We start from the raw sequence: 12,559 nt of genomic DNA, 5'->3' as shown, positions 1-12,559 counted from the left end.
CTCATTACCCCTTTAAATTATGTGACAGACACTGTCATTCAAAAAAAGTTACCAGCTCTGGATCGATGCTGTGTTCTGACACTTGGCATCGGCCTGCTCAGTTATCAATGTAACATTTTGAAGGGCAGCATATCAGCAGTGTTAACTATTTAGAAGATAATCAATGATTCTTTCCAGCAACCACAGCACTGATAGGACAGGCATATTCTTCCAACCAATATCTGCTCAAAACACTGATTATGCAAGTTATAATTTAAGTTGTTATGAGTAGCTTATTAGTACCACCACAGCCCCAGAGAGTGATTAATGCAGATTGCAGCTTGCACAGGAAGGGTAAACACCAGCTCAGGGGAGGGAGGGAGAGCTGAAGCAGGAAAAAGAAGCGGCTGTGCAAAGGGGGCACGTTCAGATGGCGAGAACTGCCTAGGAAATAAATCGCTGTACAGTTTATTTCTCTGTTTTCCCCTGAAAACACGGCGAACATTCACGTTGTGGCGCGGCACGTGAGAAGGCTGGGCAGGAGCGCACCCGAACAAAGCAGCGGCTCTGCCCGGCCCGGGGGCTGCGGGGCCGCCCGCACCGACCATGGCGGGGACGCTCTGGGAGCCCGCAGGCGGCGGACACAGAACGGAAAAACCCCGGAGAGGCCAAGCCCGGGGGGAGGCGGCAGCGCCGCTCGGGGCACGGCGATGAGCGCGGGTGGGCACGGCCCGGGGCACGGACCCAGCGGCACCGCCCGGAGCAGCGCCCGCCGGGACCGCCCCGCCCGCGGCACCGGGCGCAGCGCCCGTGCGGCCGCTCCCGCGGGCTGTCCCCGCGCTGCGGGGCTGCGCCTCGGGGGGCCCTGCCGTGAGGGGGCGGCGGCGCGGGGTCCCCCGAGCACAACCGGCCGCGGCGGGCACGGACGAGCCCCGCCGCCCGCGGCGTCTCCCGGGCCGGGCCGAGCCCGGCCGAGCCCCGCGGCGCCCCCGGCGCTCCCCCGCAGCCCGGGCGGACGGGAAGAGCTCCGGTCCAATTCACTCACCTCCGCGGCGCCCAGCGGCTCTGCCTCCACCGCATCACTTCCGGGCGAGCGCTCAGCTGGCGGACGCGCCGTGACGTGCCGTGACGTAGCGCGCGAGGGGCGGGGCGCGCGGCGCCGCACGCGCGGTGAGGGCAGGGCAGGGAAGGCGGCGGCTCGCGCCTCCCGCGCCCACCGGAGCGGGGACACCCGGCGGGGCGGGGCCGCGGCACGACTGCACCAAGGTAAAGCGGGGACGGGGGGGGAGGCGGGCGTACACGCGGGGAGGGCAGAGGGAGGGGAAAGGCCGGAGGCGCGTGCGGTGGGCCGACCCCCCCCTCTGCTTTGCGCGTTGGTTCCCCCGGACTGCGGGGGCAAGGCCGCCCCGGCCGCCAGGGGGCGCAAGGACGCCCTGCACACCCGCAGCGCCCCCCGGTGGCCGCGCGGTTCCAGGCCGTGGGGAGCGGCAGCGCCATCTTGACAGTGGCAGCGGCTGTGGGGGCGCCCGGTGTGTGCACGGTGTAATGACCCACAGCGGTCTGTGACCCACAGGGATCATTGACCTACAGTGGTCTGTGACCTGCAGTGGTCTGTGACCCACAGGGCTCACTGGCCCACAGTGCTCAGTGAACCACAGGAGTCATTGACCCACAGCACTCAGTGACCCACAGCAGTTTGGGACCCACAGGGCTCAATGACCCACAGCAGTCCGTGATGTGAGCCACAGTGCTCATTGACCCAGAGCAGTCTTTGACCCACAGCACTCCAAGCCCCCAATGCCCACAGTGCTCAATGTCCACAGGCCTTGGTGCCCTCAGCCTTCATCTGTGTGACCCACAGCAGTCTGTGCCCACAGGGCTCAGTGCCCTCAGTGCTCTATGACCCACAGCACTCAATGCCCACAGCGCTGTGTGCCCACAGTGCTCCCTGACCCTCAGGAGGAGAAGGCAGCGTCTTAAGCTGCACCAGTGGTTTAGTTTGGACATGAGGAAGACTATCACAGAAAGGGTGATTAGAGGTGGGAATGGGCTGCCCACTTTGGTGCTGGAGTGTTAAGGAAAGCCTGGATGTGCCCTGGTTGGCATGGTGGTGTTTGGTCACACACTGCACTTGGTGGGCTCAGAGCTCTTTAATAACTCGCCTGATTCACAGCCCTCCATGCCCACAGCCGTGCTGTGGTTCTCAAATAGCAACTAAAAATCGTGTCTATCAATGAGTTTCATTGAGTGACCCTCAGAATTAAGCACGAAAAGGGTCAGGGAGGATTTTGTCTCTGCTAGCATTAATATTTATACCTGTTCTTGAGCTTGGGAGCATTTCCAATGCTGGGAAATATTTCTATTCGGGCATTCAGTTGCATTTGGCTGGAAGCCAAGGTATGAATAAGGTGCATAAATCTATACTGCAGCTTGTGTCTATGTTGTTACATTTCTGTATGCTTCTATATTATATAAGCAAAGCCATCCAAGGATAGCTGAGAATTCATTTTCTCTGCTAAATTTCTCATTCTGCATTAAAATCTTTCTCTGCTTGGAAGTAATAGAGAACTAAACACATAGGAGAAGAAAATGGTATGAAAGCATGAACAACAGAGTTGGACAGGACTGGAGACAAGTTCATATTGCTTTAGAGTTTGCCTGGACACTGTGTGCTTTTCATGAGAAAGCTCAGAAATAAGTAAAGCAACTTTTTTCGTTTCCCTTCCCCCTTCCCACAGTCTAAGTGAGCGTTTCTGTTCTTCCTGAGGCTCCTGCAGCACAGGAGGCACTCCCAGGGCAAGTCTGTATGTCCTACTAAAACCAGAAAACCAGACAATGCCTCAGCCACCTCACACTAGGAGAATGAAAACCCAGTGATCAAAAGCAACTAGTTAAGGGTTTCCACCTTCATTTATTCAAGTGAAAAAAATTTTGTAGAACCTTAATTTTGTGCAAATTGGCTTATTTGAACTGACATAGGAAACAGTGATAAAATCCATGTCCTTGCTTTTACTATTTAATTATATTCTCTTTGCATGCATTTTGCTTTTTCTGATCAAAAGACTGCTCCATATGCAAAAGCAAGCTTAAAAGAGATCCGAGTTCAGTCAGAAATCTGAGGCGCAGATAGAACAGCAGAGTTCCCATCCCAGCTGATGAACAATGTGAGTACAATGACTTAGGGAGTCTGGTTCAGAGGTGTTGATCAGGGTTTCAGATCACTTCAGTTTGCCAGCAGAAAGACACTGGCATGAGAAAATCCTAAACCCTGTGAAAGTCACCCTGCTTTTAGATACTATTACAGAATATCTTGGTTCAGTAACTTCATTCTTTTTCATCAAATCTGCGTATATTTATGATTGCAAGTGTATGGAAAGAGTGAGAAATAAATCTTTGAGTCAAATTGATGGGAATGTCTGGAAATTTGCAGGCTTGTGTCACTGGCAGAAATGAGGATGTAACACCATCATGGAAGAACATGATCTTTCATTCTAGTCATTTTTCACCACGTGGAGATGGAATACCTCAGCTGTGATTGAGGTTTTGCTAGGATTTGGTTTTGTCTGAATCTTTAAAAAAACGTTATGAATGTTCAATCAAGAATGATGAAAATCAAATGAAATTTTCATTTTGCCAGTACATGCTGCAGCCATGTGTGGTCAGCGTTTGCAGGGTATTGTCACAGGCCACTGAGTCATTGATTTCAGTAAAAGAAGACAAAATTACTTCTGTGGAAACTAGATTTTGAAACTTAATATTGCTGGAAGGCATGTGACTTATCCAGCTATCACAGGAACCTGTGACCCCTTCTCTGCCCCCTGTGCCACAGGAACTCATTGTCTCAGTTGTTGTCCCTCAAGGAAATGACAGCCCAAGCACACTGCTGCCTGAGGAGCCACAGACTCATTGTGGCAGACTTGCATGAAAGATGAATATGGATTACTGACCCCTGTGCTGTGGAGAGCTCTGAAAGGAATGATTGATTATCTGCTGCATTAGCAGCAGGAGAGAGACTGCAGGTCACTTTTTAGCTAAGTGGAATCATTTAACTCCTTTAAAAATCCCCAGATATGTGAATTTTTCTGGGTATCTTTAAATAAACATTAGCCAGAGAGGGCATTTGAAAATAGGAGCTGTAGATTGGCATACAGGCTGGATTGTGGGCACATGGTATGAACATGGGGCTGTTCCCTACTACAGTGTTGATACACCAGGGTCTTGAATGGCATCATTTACTTCAGTAACAGGGATGTGTGCACAGCTTCATTTGGAAGGCAGTCAGCCCAGCACTTTGTCACTGTGTCTTCAGACTCCTTGCCAGTAGCAAACCAGTTGTCAAATAGAAGTTGTGTTGCTGCTAAATAAAACATTTTACATCTGAGAAGCTCAAAGCTGCCTTTTCAAATTATTTCATGCAGGGTTTTGTTCCCCACCTCCCCTGAGCAAACCCAGTTTCAGCACCAGCACTAGGTGTGTTTTACTAATATGTGCCCCAGTTAGCTGGGGTGTGAAAGAAGAGATCAATTGTTTTAAAATACCCTTTTTCCCCATGGGCTCTTCCTTTCAACCTTTATTTCCTAAAATCCTCTATGTACTCATTGCTGGCAGACTTTATACTTAAAATGAGTAGCTAATGCTTGATTTGAGAAGACAGGATGAAATAAAATAGACTTACAACTTCACCAAAGGAGCTGTGCAGAGGAGGAGGGTGCTGGACACGTGTTCCCAGGCAAGCATCCCTGCTGGGCAGCAGCTGAGGTTCAGCTGCTCCTGGATCTGCAGTCAGTCCTGGTGCAGCCTGTCTGCTGTCCTGGCTGTGCTCTGACACTGCACTCTTGGGGCCATTGCATAGTGCACTTGGCAGATTCCTTTTATTATTTTTATATGAACTTTTAGTTTAAATTCTAGACAAGCCTGCAAACAGCACAATAACACTGGTGTTTCATTGATTATTCAGATTACTGAACTTTTGGGTCAAGCATCTAACAATCCAAAGGATTGTTAGATTGTTTCCTGAAAGAAAATAGTCTATGTTTATAGTCTAAGGGACTATTTGTTTTAATTAACAGTGATAAAGTTTGCACGTTCACCATGCAGTAAGCCATTAAGCGCTCAGATCTCCTTTGGAGTTTGGGTACCATGGGAGGTTTCAGGTGCCCGATTGATAAGGGGGTGTGTGGGACCAGGGGAGGGTCGGAGCCCCGCGCTGCCGGCTCTGCCCACACCCAGCGGGGCTCCTCTGGCTTGGCTCCCTTCAGAGCCCAAATTCCAGCACTGGGTCCCAACTGCGACCTCCTCTGTCCCCCTCCTTTGGAGTTTGGGTGCAATTGGAGGTTTCAGGTGCCTGATTGATAAGGGGGGGTGTTTGGGACCGGCTCTGCTCACACCCAGCAGGGCTCCTCCGGGAGGCAGCGCTTGGCTCCCTCCAGAGCCCAGATTGCAGCACTGGGTCCCAACTGCGACCTCCTCTGTTCCCCACTGGCACAGCTCCCTCTGAGCTCTCCCGGTTTGCTTTGTGGCAGTGAACAGCCGAAATTTGCTCAGCTAATACAATAGCCCTGTGCTTTCTGCCAGAAACGCCTGTGGTTAACCTCTGTGGGCTGCACGCTGCAGTAAAATGAAGGGTGGTAGAAGTTAAACAATGGGTGTGACTACCACAAGATGGGTGTTAGTGGGAAAGTGGTGTAACATCCACTTAGCATTCCAGAGATGTGAAATATAATTATGATTTAAATGCCAAAGATGTAAGTTGAAAGATGAGTAAGTACAAGGACATGAAAGCCTCCCTTATCTTCCTTTCTATCCCACTCAGAATCATTTTGCACACCCACAAAACTAATACAAGTGGTGTCACTTGATGAAATTGCACCCGATACATGACTTGTACCATCACTTACATTTCTGTCAGTGTGGGCACTGTTTATACCAAAGGAAAAATTCCAATCTCATTTACAACATTTTAAGTTGGAAGTAATTTTGCTCTCAGTGGAATTACTCCCTATTTATACTCCCACTCAGATCAGAATCTGACCCAGGCTTTGAATTTTGTCTTATTTGCTCTCATCCTCTCCTATCATAGACAGAAGTCCTCAATCTGCAAAGGGCTCCTCATACCTTCATTTATGTATCTTTGCAGAAATGGCCTATGAGCAGGTCTATAATGATAATTGTTGACTAAATGAGCCCTGGGAGCAGCTGGTTGCTGAGTAGAGATGAGTGGCTGCTTACTGTCTTTTACATCATCCAGCCTATGTGGGAAGGAGAGCAAGAATGCAGAAGGGCAGCCCATGATGAGGGGCTCCACAGTTCTGTAGCAATTCCACCACAGAGGAGTAAAGAAGAAAAGAGTGAGTTGTAGGTGGGGGAGGGGGAGCAGCTAGTGGGGAAAATAATTGTTGGTTCTAGACTTTTCAATAAAATCTTTCTGAACAGATTCAAGAATGTCTAAAACCCAAGGGCAGCAGATGTAGTCAGCTCTGAACAAAGGGCATGTGCTGTCCCAAGCTGTCACTTTGGAGATTGTCTGATGCATAGATCAGAATTGAAACCTGCATTTTAAACATTTTTACCCCCAGCATTGTTCCTTTTATTTTCTCTATGGATTACATGAAAACCTAACCTGTTTTCAGCTTCTCAGAGGTGACACCTTCAGATAAAAGCAGAGGAGGGAAGTCAGGAGAGGCTCTAGGTGAGAACGGGATTTGGGACTCTGCTTGTGCTAAGTTAACCCTTGTAACTGAACTGTTTCTTTTTTGTACAAAATATGCACCTAGCAGGGGGAAGCAGTGATTTTTCAGATACAGGTACATCTGTGCCTTTGTGTCTGACTGATTTCACTGCCTGAAATGGAGCTCTAGAGTGGATAAAGTGAAGCACTTACTCCAAACTGTTTGATGAGCTGGGACTACCTAGTTATATTATTGTGGAATTCATTTCCTAGAAATACTATAAACATTTACTGGAAGTACTGTCTTCTGTGTAGGAAGAATAATTTTATATCTGGGGGGAAAATGTATGATTGGTTAAACATGTTAAAATACAAAGAGCAAAACAAAAATATTCACTCTTAGGAATCAGAGAAAAATAGGTCTTGAAATGATGAAAGGTCTTTAGATGACAGCAACAGTTAAGGCTAGGAATTTACAGTTCAGGATTTTTTATGAAAAAGAACCACGAGCCAAATCCTGTGTTCAGGTTAGCATCTGTAATTCCAGCTTTGGTGAGGGAAAGAGGGTCAGGAGCCACAGGAGCTGGTTCTGGTCAGCCACTGTGCTGGAGCTCAAGAACAGCCTGAGAAGCCTTTGGCTTTAGCCCCTCTTTTACAACCCAGAATCCCAGGAATTGCCACAGACTGCAGGGATTTGAGCACACTGCCAAATTCTGGGTGCTGCATTAGGAAGCAGCTTTTCCTCATGGCCAAGAGTGTGCTACCTCCAGGGGGAAGGTCAGGCTGGCTCAGTTACTCTGCTCCAGACTGTCCATTCCCAGCACACAGGTCTGATTGCAGGGTAGATTCACACACAGTAATTAGAGCTCCAGGTTGGCAAATGGATCCTGATAGTCAGATAATGTCCTGTTCCTGACACTTGTCCCTCATTGCATCCATGTACTCACTTGGCAGTGCTGCTGCACCTTCCTTTGGCACAGTGAGGTACCTCTCACAGCTGCACTGCCCCTTGAGCACAAGTCATTGTTTCTGTTAATTTAATTAATGACTGAAATTCTGTCATCCAGAAGTGGATTTGTCTCAGGGATATTTGTGGTCTGTCATGAAATAGTGTAACCAGTTACATGATAAAATACTCATTTACATGAAGCAAGAATAAGATTTCATTCCTTCTTCTGACAAATAGTCTTATCACACCTGGAGGCTGATTCAGTGGGCTCAGCAGGTTCACAGCTCTCTGAAAATCAAGGCATTCAGGAGTTTCCTAAATCCACAGTTAGTCTGCCTCTCCTGAGTGCTTAGATAAAATAGCTTTCATCACCTTTTCATCACTTCAAACTCCAGCTGAATCATTACTGCCATGGTATCACAAATAAGCCTCTCAGCCCCTGGAGCCTATACAAGTTTTCAGCAATATTGTGGTGGTTTTAACATGTATTTCATTCACAGATTTGCAAAGATAGGGTCAGCATTGGTACAACAGTGTCTCAGGAAGGGGGATGTGTAGAGTTTCGGTGACTTGCCCAATGTCTGTTGCAAAACATCAGTGAAACAGAACCCAGGCATTCTTGTACCAGGCTTGATTCAGCAAAGCACTAAACCAAGTGCTGAACTTTGAGCAAAAGCTCAAGCTGTTTGAATGGAGATAGATTTAAGTATCTACATAAATACTTTGCTGGACTGAGTCTTCAACTTTCCACAGCTAATTATTCTTTACAGCTATTTCAGGGTTTTTTCATATAGCTCAGCATATCTTTGGATGGCAGAAATATTTTTAAATTAATTTAATAGCGTGAACAAATGTCCAAATATTCAAATTTCAGCACTGATTGGTTTGACCACAAACTCCCAAAAAACTCACTTCCTTTTCAAACCAGGCCTTTTGGCAACCTAGATGTTCATGCACATGTTGGGGGATTTGTCTTGTCTTGCCTTCCTAGATGACCCCAGCAACTCGACGAGAAGTTCTCGGCCTTTACCGCAGGGTTTTGCGAATAGCCAGAACCTGGCAGTCGGCATCAGGACACACAGAGGACACCATGAGGGAGAAGGAGTACATCAGAAACGAGGCCAGAACATTATTCCAAAAAAACAGAAATGTGAGTGTCCTCATGGTGCTGAATTGCCAACTTACTCTTGTCCTGCTCTTTGCACTCTGTGGTTGGCAGCTGAGAGAGGAGTGTAAGGGCTGAGTTCCCAAAATTTCATTCACCTTAAATACTGGTGCATTTGGGTTACAGTTTAAATATCATCCCTGAGAAAACTCAAACCATTTCAGCTCTTCATTAACTACTGTAGAAGTCTAAAAGGTCTTTTTTCAGTAAAAAAGTGCCAAGAAAAAATTAAATTCCAAAGATACTGCTTGTGTAATTGAAGCAGCTTTTGATCTTTACAAAGTTAGCTAAGTGTATCATTACCCATGCAATGGCAAACAGAACTCAGCAGCTTCTTTTTTTTCTTTTCAAAGCAGCAATTACTGGCACTTCTTTTAAAAGAAGCACTTTAATTTTATTCTTAAGGAAGAAATTTCAAACCCTAGTAATCAAAGACCCTTCTTGTAATTCAAGATCACAACACTTATTTATATCCCATATTGGTCTGGGATTAAATTGAAGTAATGCAAAATCAAAAAAATGAATTTAAGTCATAATTCACACCACATTTCTCACTTCAAAGAGAGTTTCTGGATAGGATAATAACAGAATATACACCAAGCAGTGTATTTCCCTTCTTCCCTGGTGACCTTGCAGAGTGATGAACAGATGAGCGTGGTTTTTTCATAGATGTAGTGGTAGTTTACATCTCTATTGTCTTTTTACAGAGAAAATACCATGTTTAGGTAAAAAACTCCTTCTGCAGCCTCAGTCCTGACAGCCTCTAGGCGTTGACATTCAGCACCATCAAGCCCAGAACTGCTGAGTCCAGGAAAATACCAATGATGCCTTTTATGGGTGTGAAAAATACAATTCATTGTGTCCTTGAGTTTGCCAAAAGAAGCTAAGGAAAGCCACGTGCTGGGCATCATTTACACTTGAGCTTCCAGTTGCTAATTACTGTACTCCTATAAAACACTTGTTTGTCTGATTATCCCAGGTAACAGATCCAAAGCTGATTAAGCAGTGCATAGAAGAATGTGAGGCAAGAATAGAAATTGGACTTCACTATAACATCCCCTACCCGAGACCTGTGAGTATAAATCACAAAGCCTTCACTGATACCTGCTGAGCTTTCCCTGTGCAACAAAACCATCAGTTTCCATCACTCTCACTGCACTGCATTTTTAGATGAGCTGGCATTTAAATGTATGCTAAAGCAGAGCCAAATGTACATTGAGATGTTCTCTATCTTTCACTGTAAATTGGAGAATTTCTTCTCAAAATAAGGAGTCAAAGTCTAAAAGGAGTTGCATAAACTAAACTCCCAAGGCCTCTGAATATTTAGCCAACCAATGAATATAGAGAAACATGGTAATGGAATCAAATAATAGAAGGGAATGAGAGAATAAAAATACCTAATTACATCTGCCATAGGTACAATGATTTTTTATAGCCTATATTACTGTTAACTGTTCTCCTGGTCACAAATCAGGTTTTATGAAATACCTCTCTGTGTTGCTGCCTCTGAAGAACATGTCCAAGATTACTGAAATGCTGGAATTTGCAGCAAAGTTTTCTAGTGCACCATTCAGTACAGTTTCCTCACTGCCCAGTTACCTCTGTCAGTAATTCTTTATGCTGTCTCCCATAGAGGCATCCTCTCCTGTTGATGAGTTTATTTTCACATCTACAGTTCCCTTATCAAGGCAGTCATGGTCCAAATTAAATTGTATCTTTATCAGATGCTTGCCTAGACTATGGTCACTGTTACCATCTGTTTCAGTATACAGAATGGCAATGCACAGCTGGCAAACAATGTTCCTAGAAATGGGCCTAAAATGTGTGCTCTGCAGTGGTTTCAAAATCCCAGAGGATCTGCTCTCTCAGACAAACTGGATGATTGTTATTTTTCAGATTCTAGAAATCTCTACTGCTTCTTTAGTCAGTGCTTTTACTACTATTTGCACCTAAACACCCATCTTACAGGATGACAGCCTCAGCAACAGTAACACCTGACTGCTGCCACCTACATTTTTCAGTCATTTCAGGGCTACAGCTGCATGATTCCCACTAACAGTCTTATGAAATATAAAGGCTTTGTCAATCAAAGGAAGAGTCTGTCACCTATTGCTCCTTCTGCTTATGGAGTCAATGACACTGAGTGTGCATTTTAATGTGCCATATATATATAATCATGACAGTAAAAAGGCAGCCTTTCAGTACATACAGTTTGGGGTTATTTTGTAACTTGTTAAGTAGGTATGAATAAATCACACAGTGATTCAAGACATTACTCAAGAATTTTTAGGGTTTCTAGTTCATGCTGTTCTGGAACATTGTCAGCAATCCTGTTTCATCAGGACTCATTGCTGTGTGATATCAAGCTGCAAAACAAAGTTACTAAGGCCTTGCATATATAGGATTTTATTAAGGCCTAAAATATATGGGATTTTAATAAACAGAACAATTAGTTCTGTCATAGTTACACCACCAATTAGTTCTGAAAGTTACACCACTAATCACTCTTCAGAGTGCTCCTCCTAGAAATCTAATAACCTGGCTTGAGACAATAGAGTTACCCTCTCCAAAGTGTGAAGAAATTATTTCAAACTCAGTGAAACTTAGTCTGTATTTTTCTTCCCAACATGCACCTAACTGGTGGGATTTTCTTTTCCAGATCCATCTGCCTCCCATGGGCCTTGCCCACAAACAAGGCCGTACATTGCGACACCAGGAAAAGTTAAGGAAGATTTCTAAGCCAATATATCTGAAATCCCATGATGAAGTTTCATAAGCCACCAGTTTCATTTAAGCTGTGATGTGTAATCACATCCTTTAAACTGTGAACTGCAATCCAGGTGATTTGTGTGCACAGCTGTGAATGGTGTGGTCACTTGCTCACACATTTCCTGAAGCCAAAAAGCCAATTGATCCATTGTGTATAATGGATAAGGTTGGTTTAGTATTTATTACATTTCAACCACTGACTTGTCAATAAAAGTAACACTTTTTAAGGAGTGAGCTGTGATACAAAGATTACTTTGACATCAGGACAAACTGCAGTAGGATTTCAAACTCTGTCTGCAAGAGGGTTCTCTGGGGGTTTGAGAGGTCTCAGTTGTGACTCAGGATTGTGCCTTGTGTAAGGTCAGCCAAAATTAAGGAGGTCTGGGACAGTCAAGCAGACACAGTTCCTCCAGAGCTTCTGAATGCCAGTGGGAGTACAGTCACTGCACCATGCACCTGCTCTCCTTCCTCCCTGCTGTCCCTGGAGGAGAGCTCCAGTTTCACACTTCCCTTATGGGGAAGTTTTGTTTCTGGACAGTAGAAGTGACAGCAGAAGTGCCATTATTCCTTTGCAGACTGCAGAGGAGTGGCCTAGACTCTCTATGTCAGCTCTTTTCTCTCTGGAGAGGGTGTGGATGTGAAATGCAAAGTTTGGAATGCTATTACACAACTCTTGAGTAAAACATTCCAGTGTTGGGTTCCTCAGGTTCCCATGTATGGACTGGCTGAAAACTCTGCCTTCAGGGTAGCACTATGGGAACAAGCTTAGGATGCTGTGGTGTCCTCACTCTGTGTTTTCACATGGTCAGCTTTTCAGCATAATCAGCACAATGGCTTTCTCAACAATTATTTTAATTTTAGTGTTAGTTTTGAACTCTTATGTTATGGCTAGAACCCCAACTTTAGTAAAAGAAAGTATCTACAAGTCTCCTAAGTTTGAGGGGTATTTTCTGTTTCCCAGGTGCCTCATGAATAGAAGTAAAATGAAATTAATTTTCTTTTCATGGCCTACCAGTTGTTTTGGCTCCTT

The 12,559-nt window shown here is 45.6% G+C and overlaps 1 protein-coding gene across 1 annotated transcript; it reads left to right on the top strand.

Annotated features, from left to right (window-relative positions):
* The first annotated feature begins 1,126 nt into the window (after positions 1-1,126).
* Positions 1,127-11,759, top strand: LYRM1 (LYR motif containing 1). Its single transcript, XM_059484198.1, has 4 exons — positions 1,127-1,245; positions 8,587-8,745; positions 9,740-9,832; positions 11,420-11,759. Exons 2-4 carry the CDS (start codon positions 8,587-8,589, stop codon positions 11,534-11,536), a joined length of 369 nt encoding a protein of 122 aa, XP_059340181.1. The 5' UTR covers positions 1,127-1,245; the 3' UTR covers positions 11,537-11,759.
* Positions 11,760-12,559: the final 800 nt, after the last annotated feature.

The sequence above is a fragment of the Ammospiza nelsoni genome, chromosome 17 (assembly GCF_027579445.1).
Source record: "Ammospiza nelsoni isolate bAmmNel1 chromosome 17, bAmmNel1.pri, whole genome shotgun sequence".
NCBI classification, from domain to species: domain Eukaryota; kingdom Metazoa; phylum Chordata; class Aves; order Passeriformes; family Passerellidae; genus Ammospiza; species Ammospiza nelsoni.
Note: the sequence above shows the minus strand (reverse complement) of the source record. Positions and strands in the feature narration are given on the sequence as shown.

Coding starts and splice junctions, on each gene's coding strand:
- LYRM1 (XM_059484198.1), top strand. CDS start 8,587: ATGACCCCAGCAACTCGACGAGAAGTTCTCGGCCTTTACCGCAGGGTT. Junction 8,746..9,739: donor TATTCCAAAAAAACAGAAAT/GTGAGTGTCCTC, acceptor TGATTATCCCAG/GTAACAGATCCAAAGCTGAT. Junction 9,833..11,419: donor ACATCCCCTACCCGAGACCT/GTGAGTATAAAT, acceptor TTTCTTTTCCAG/ATCCATCTGCCTCCCATGGG.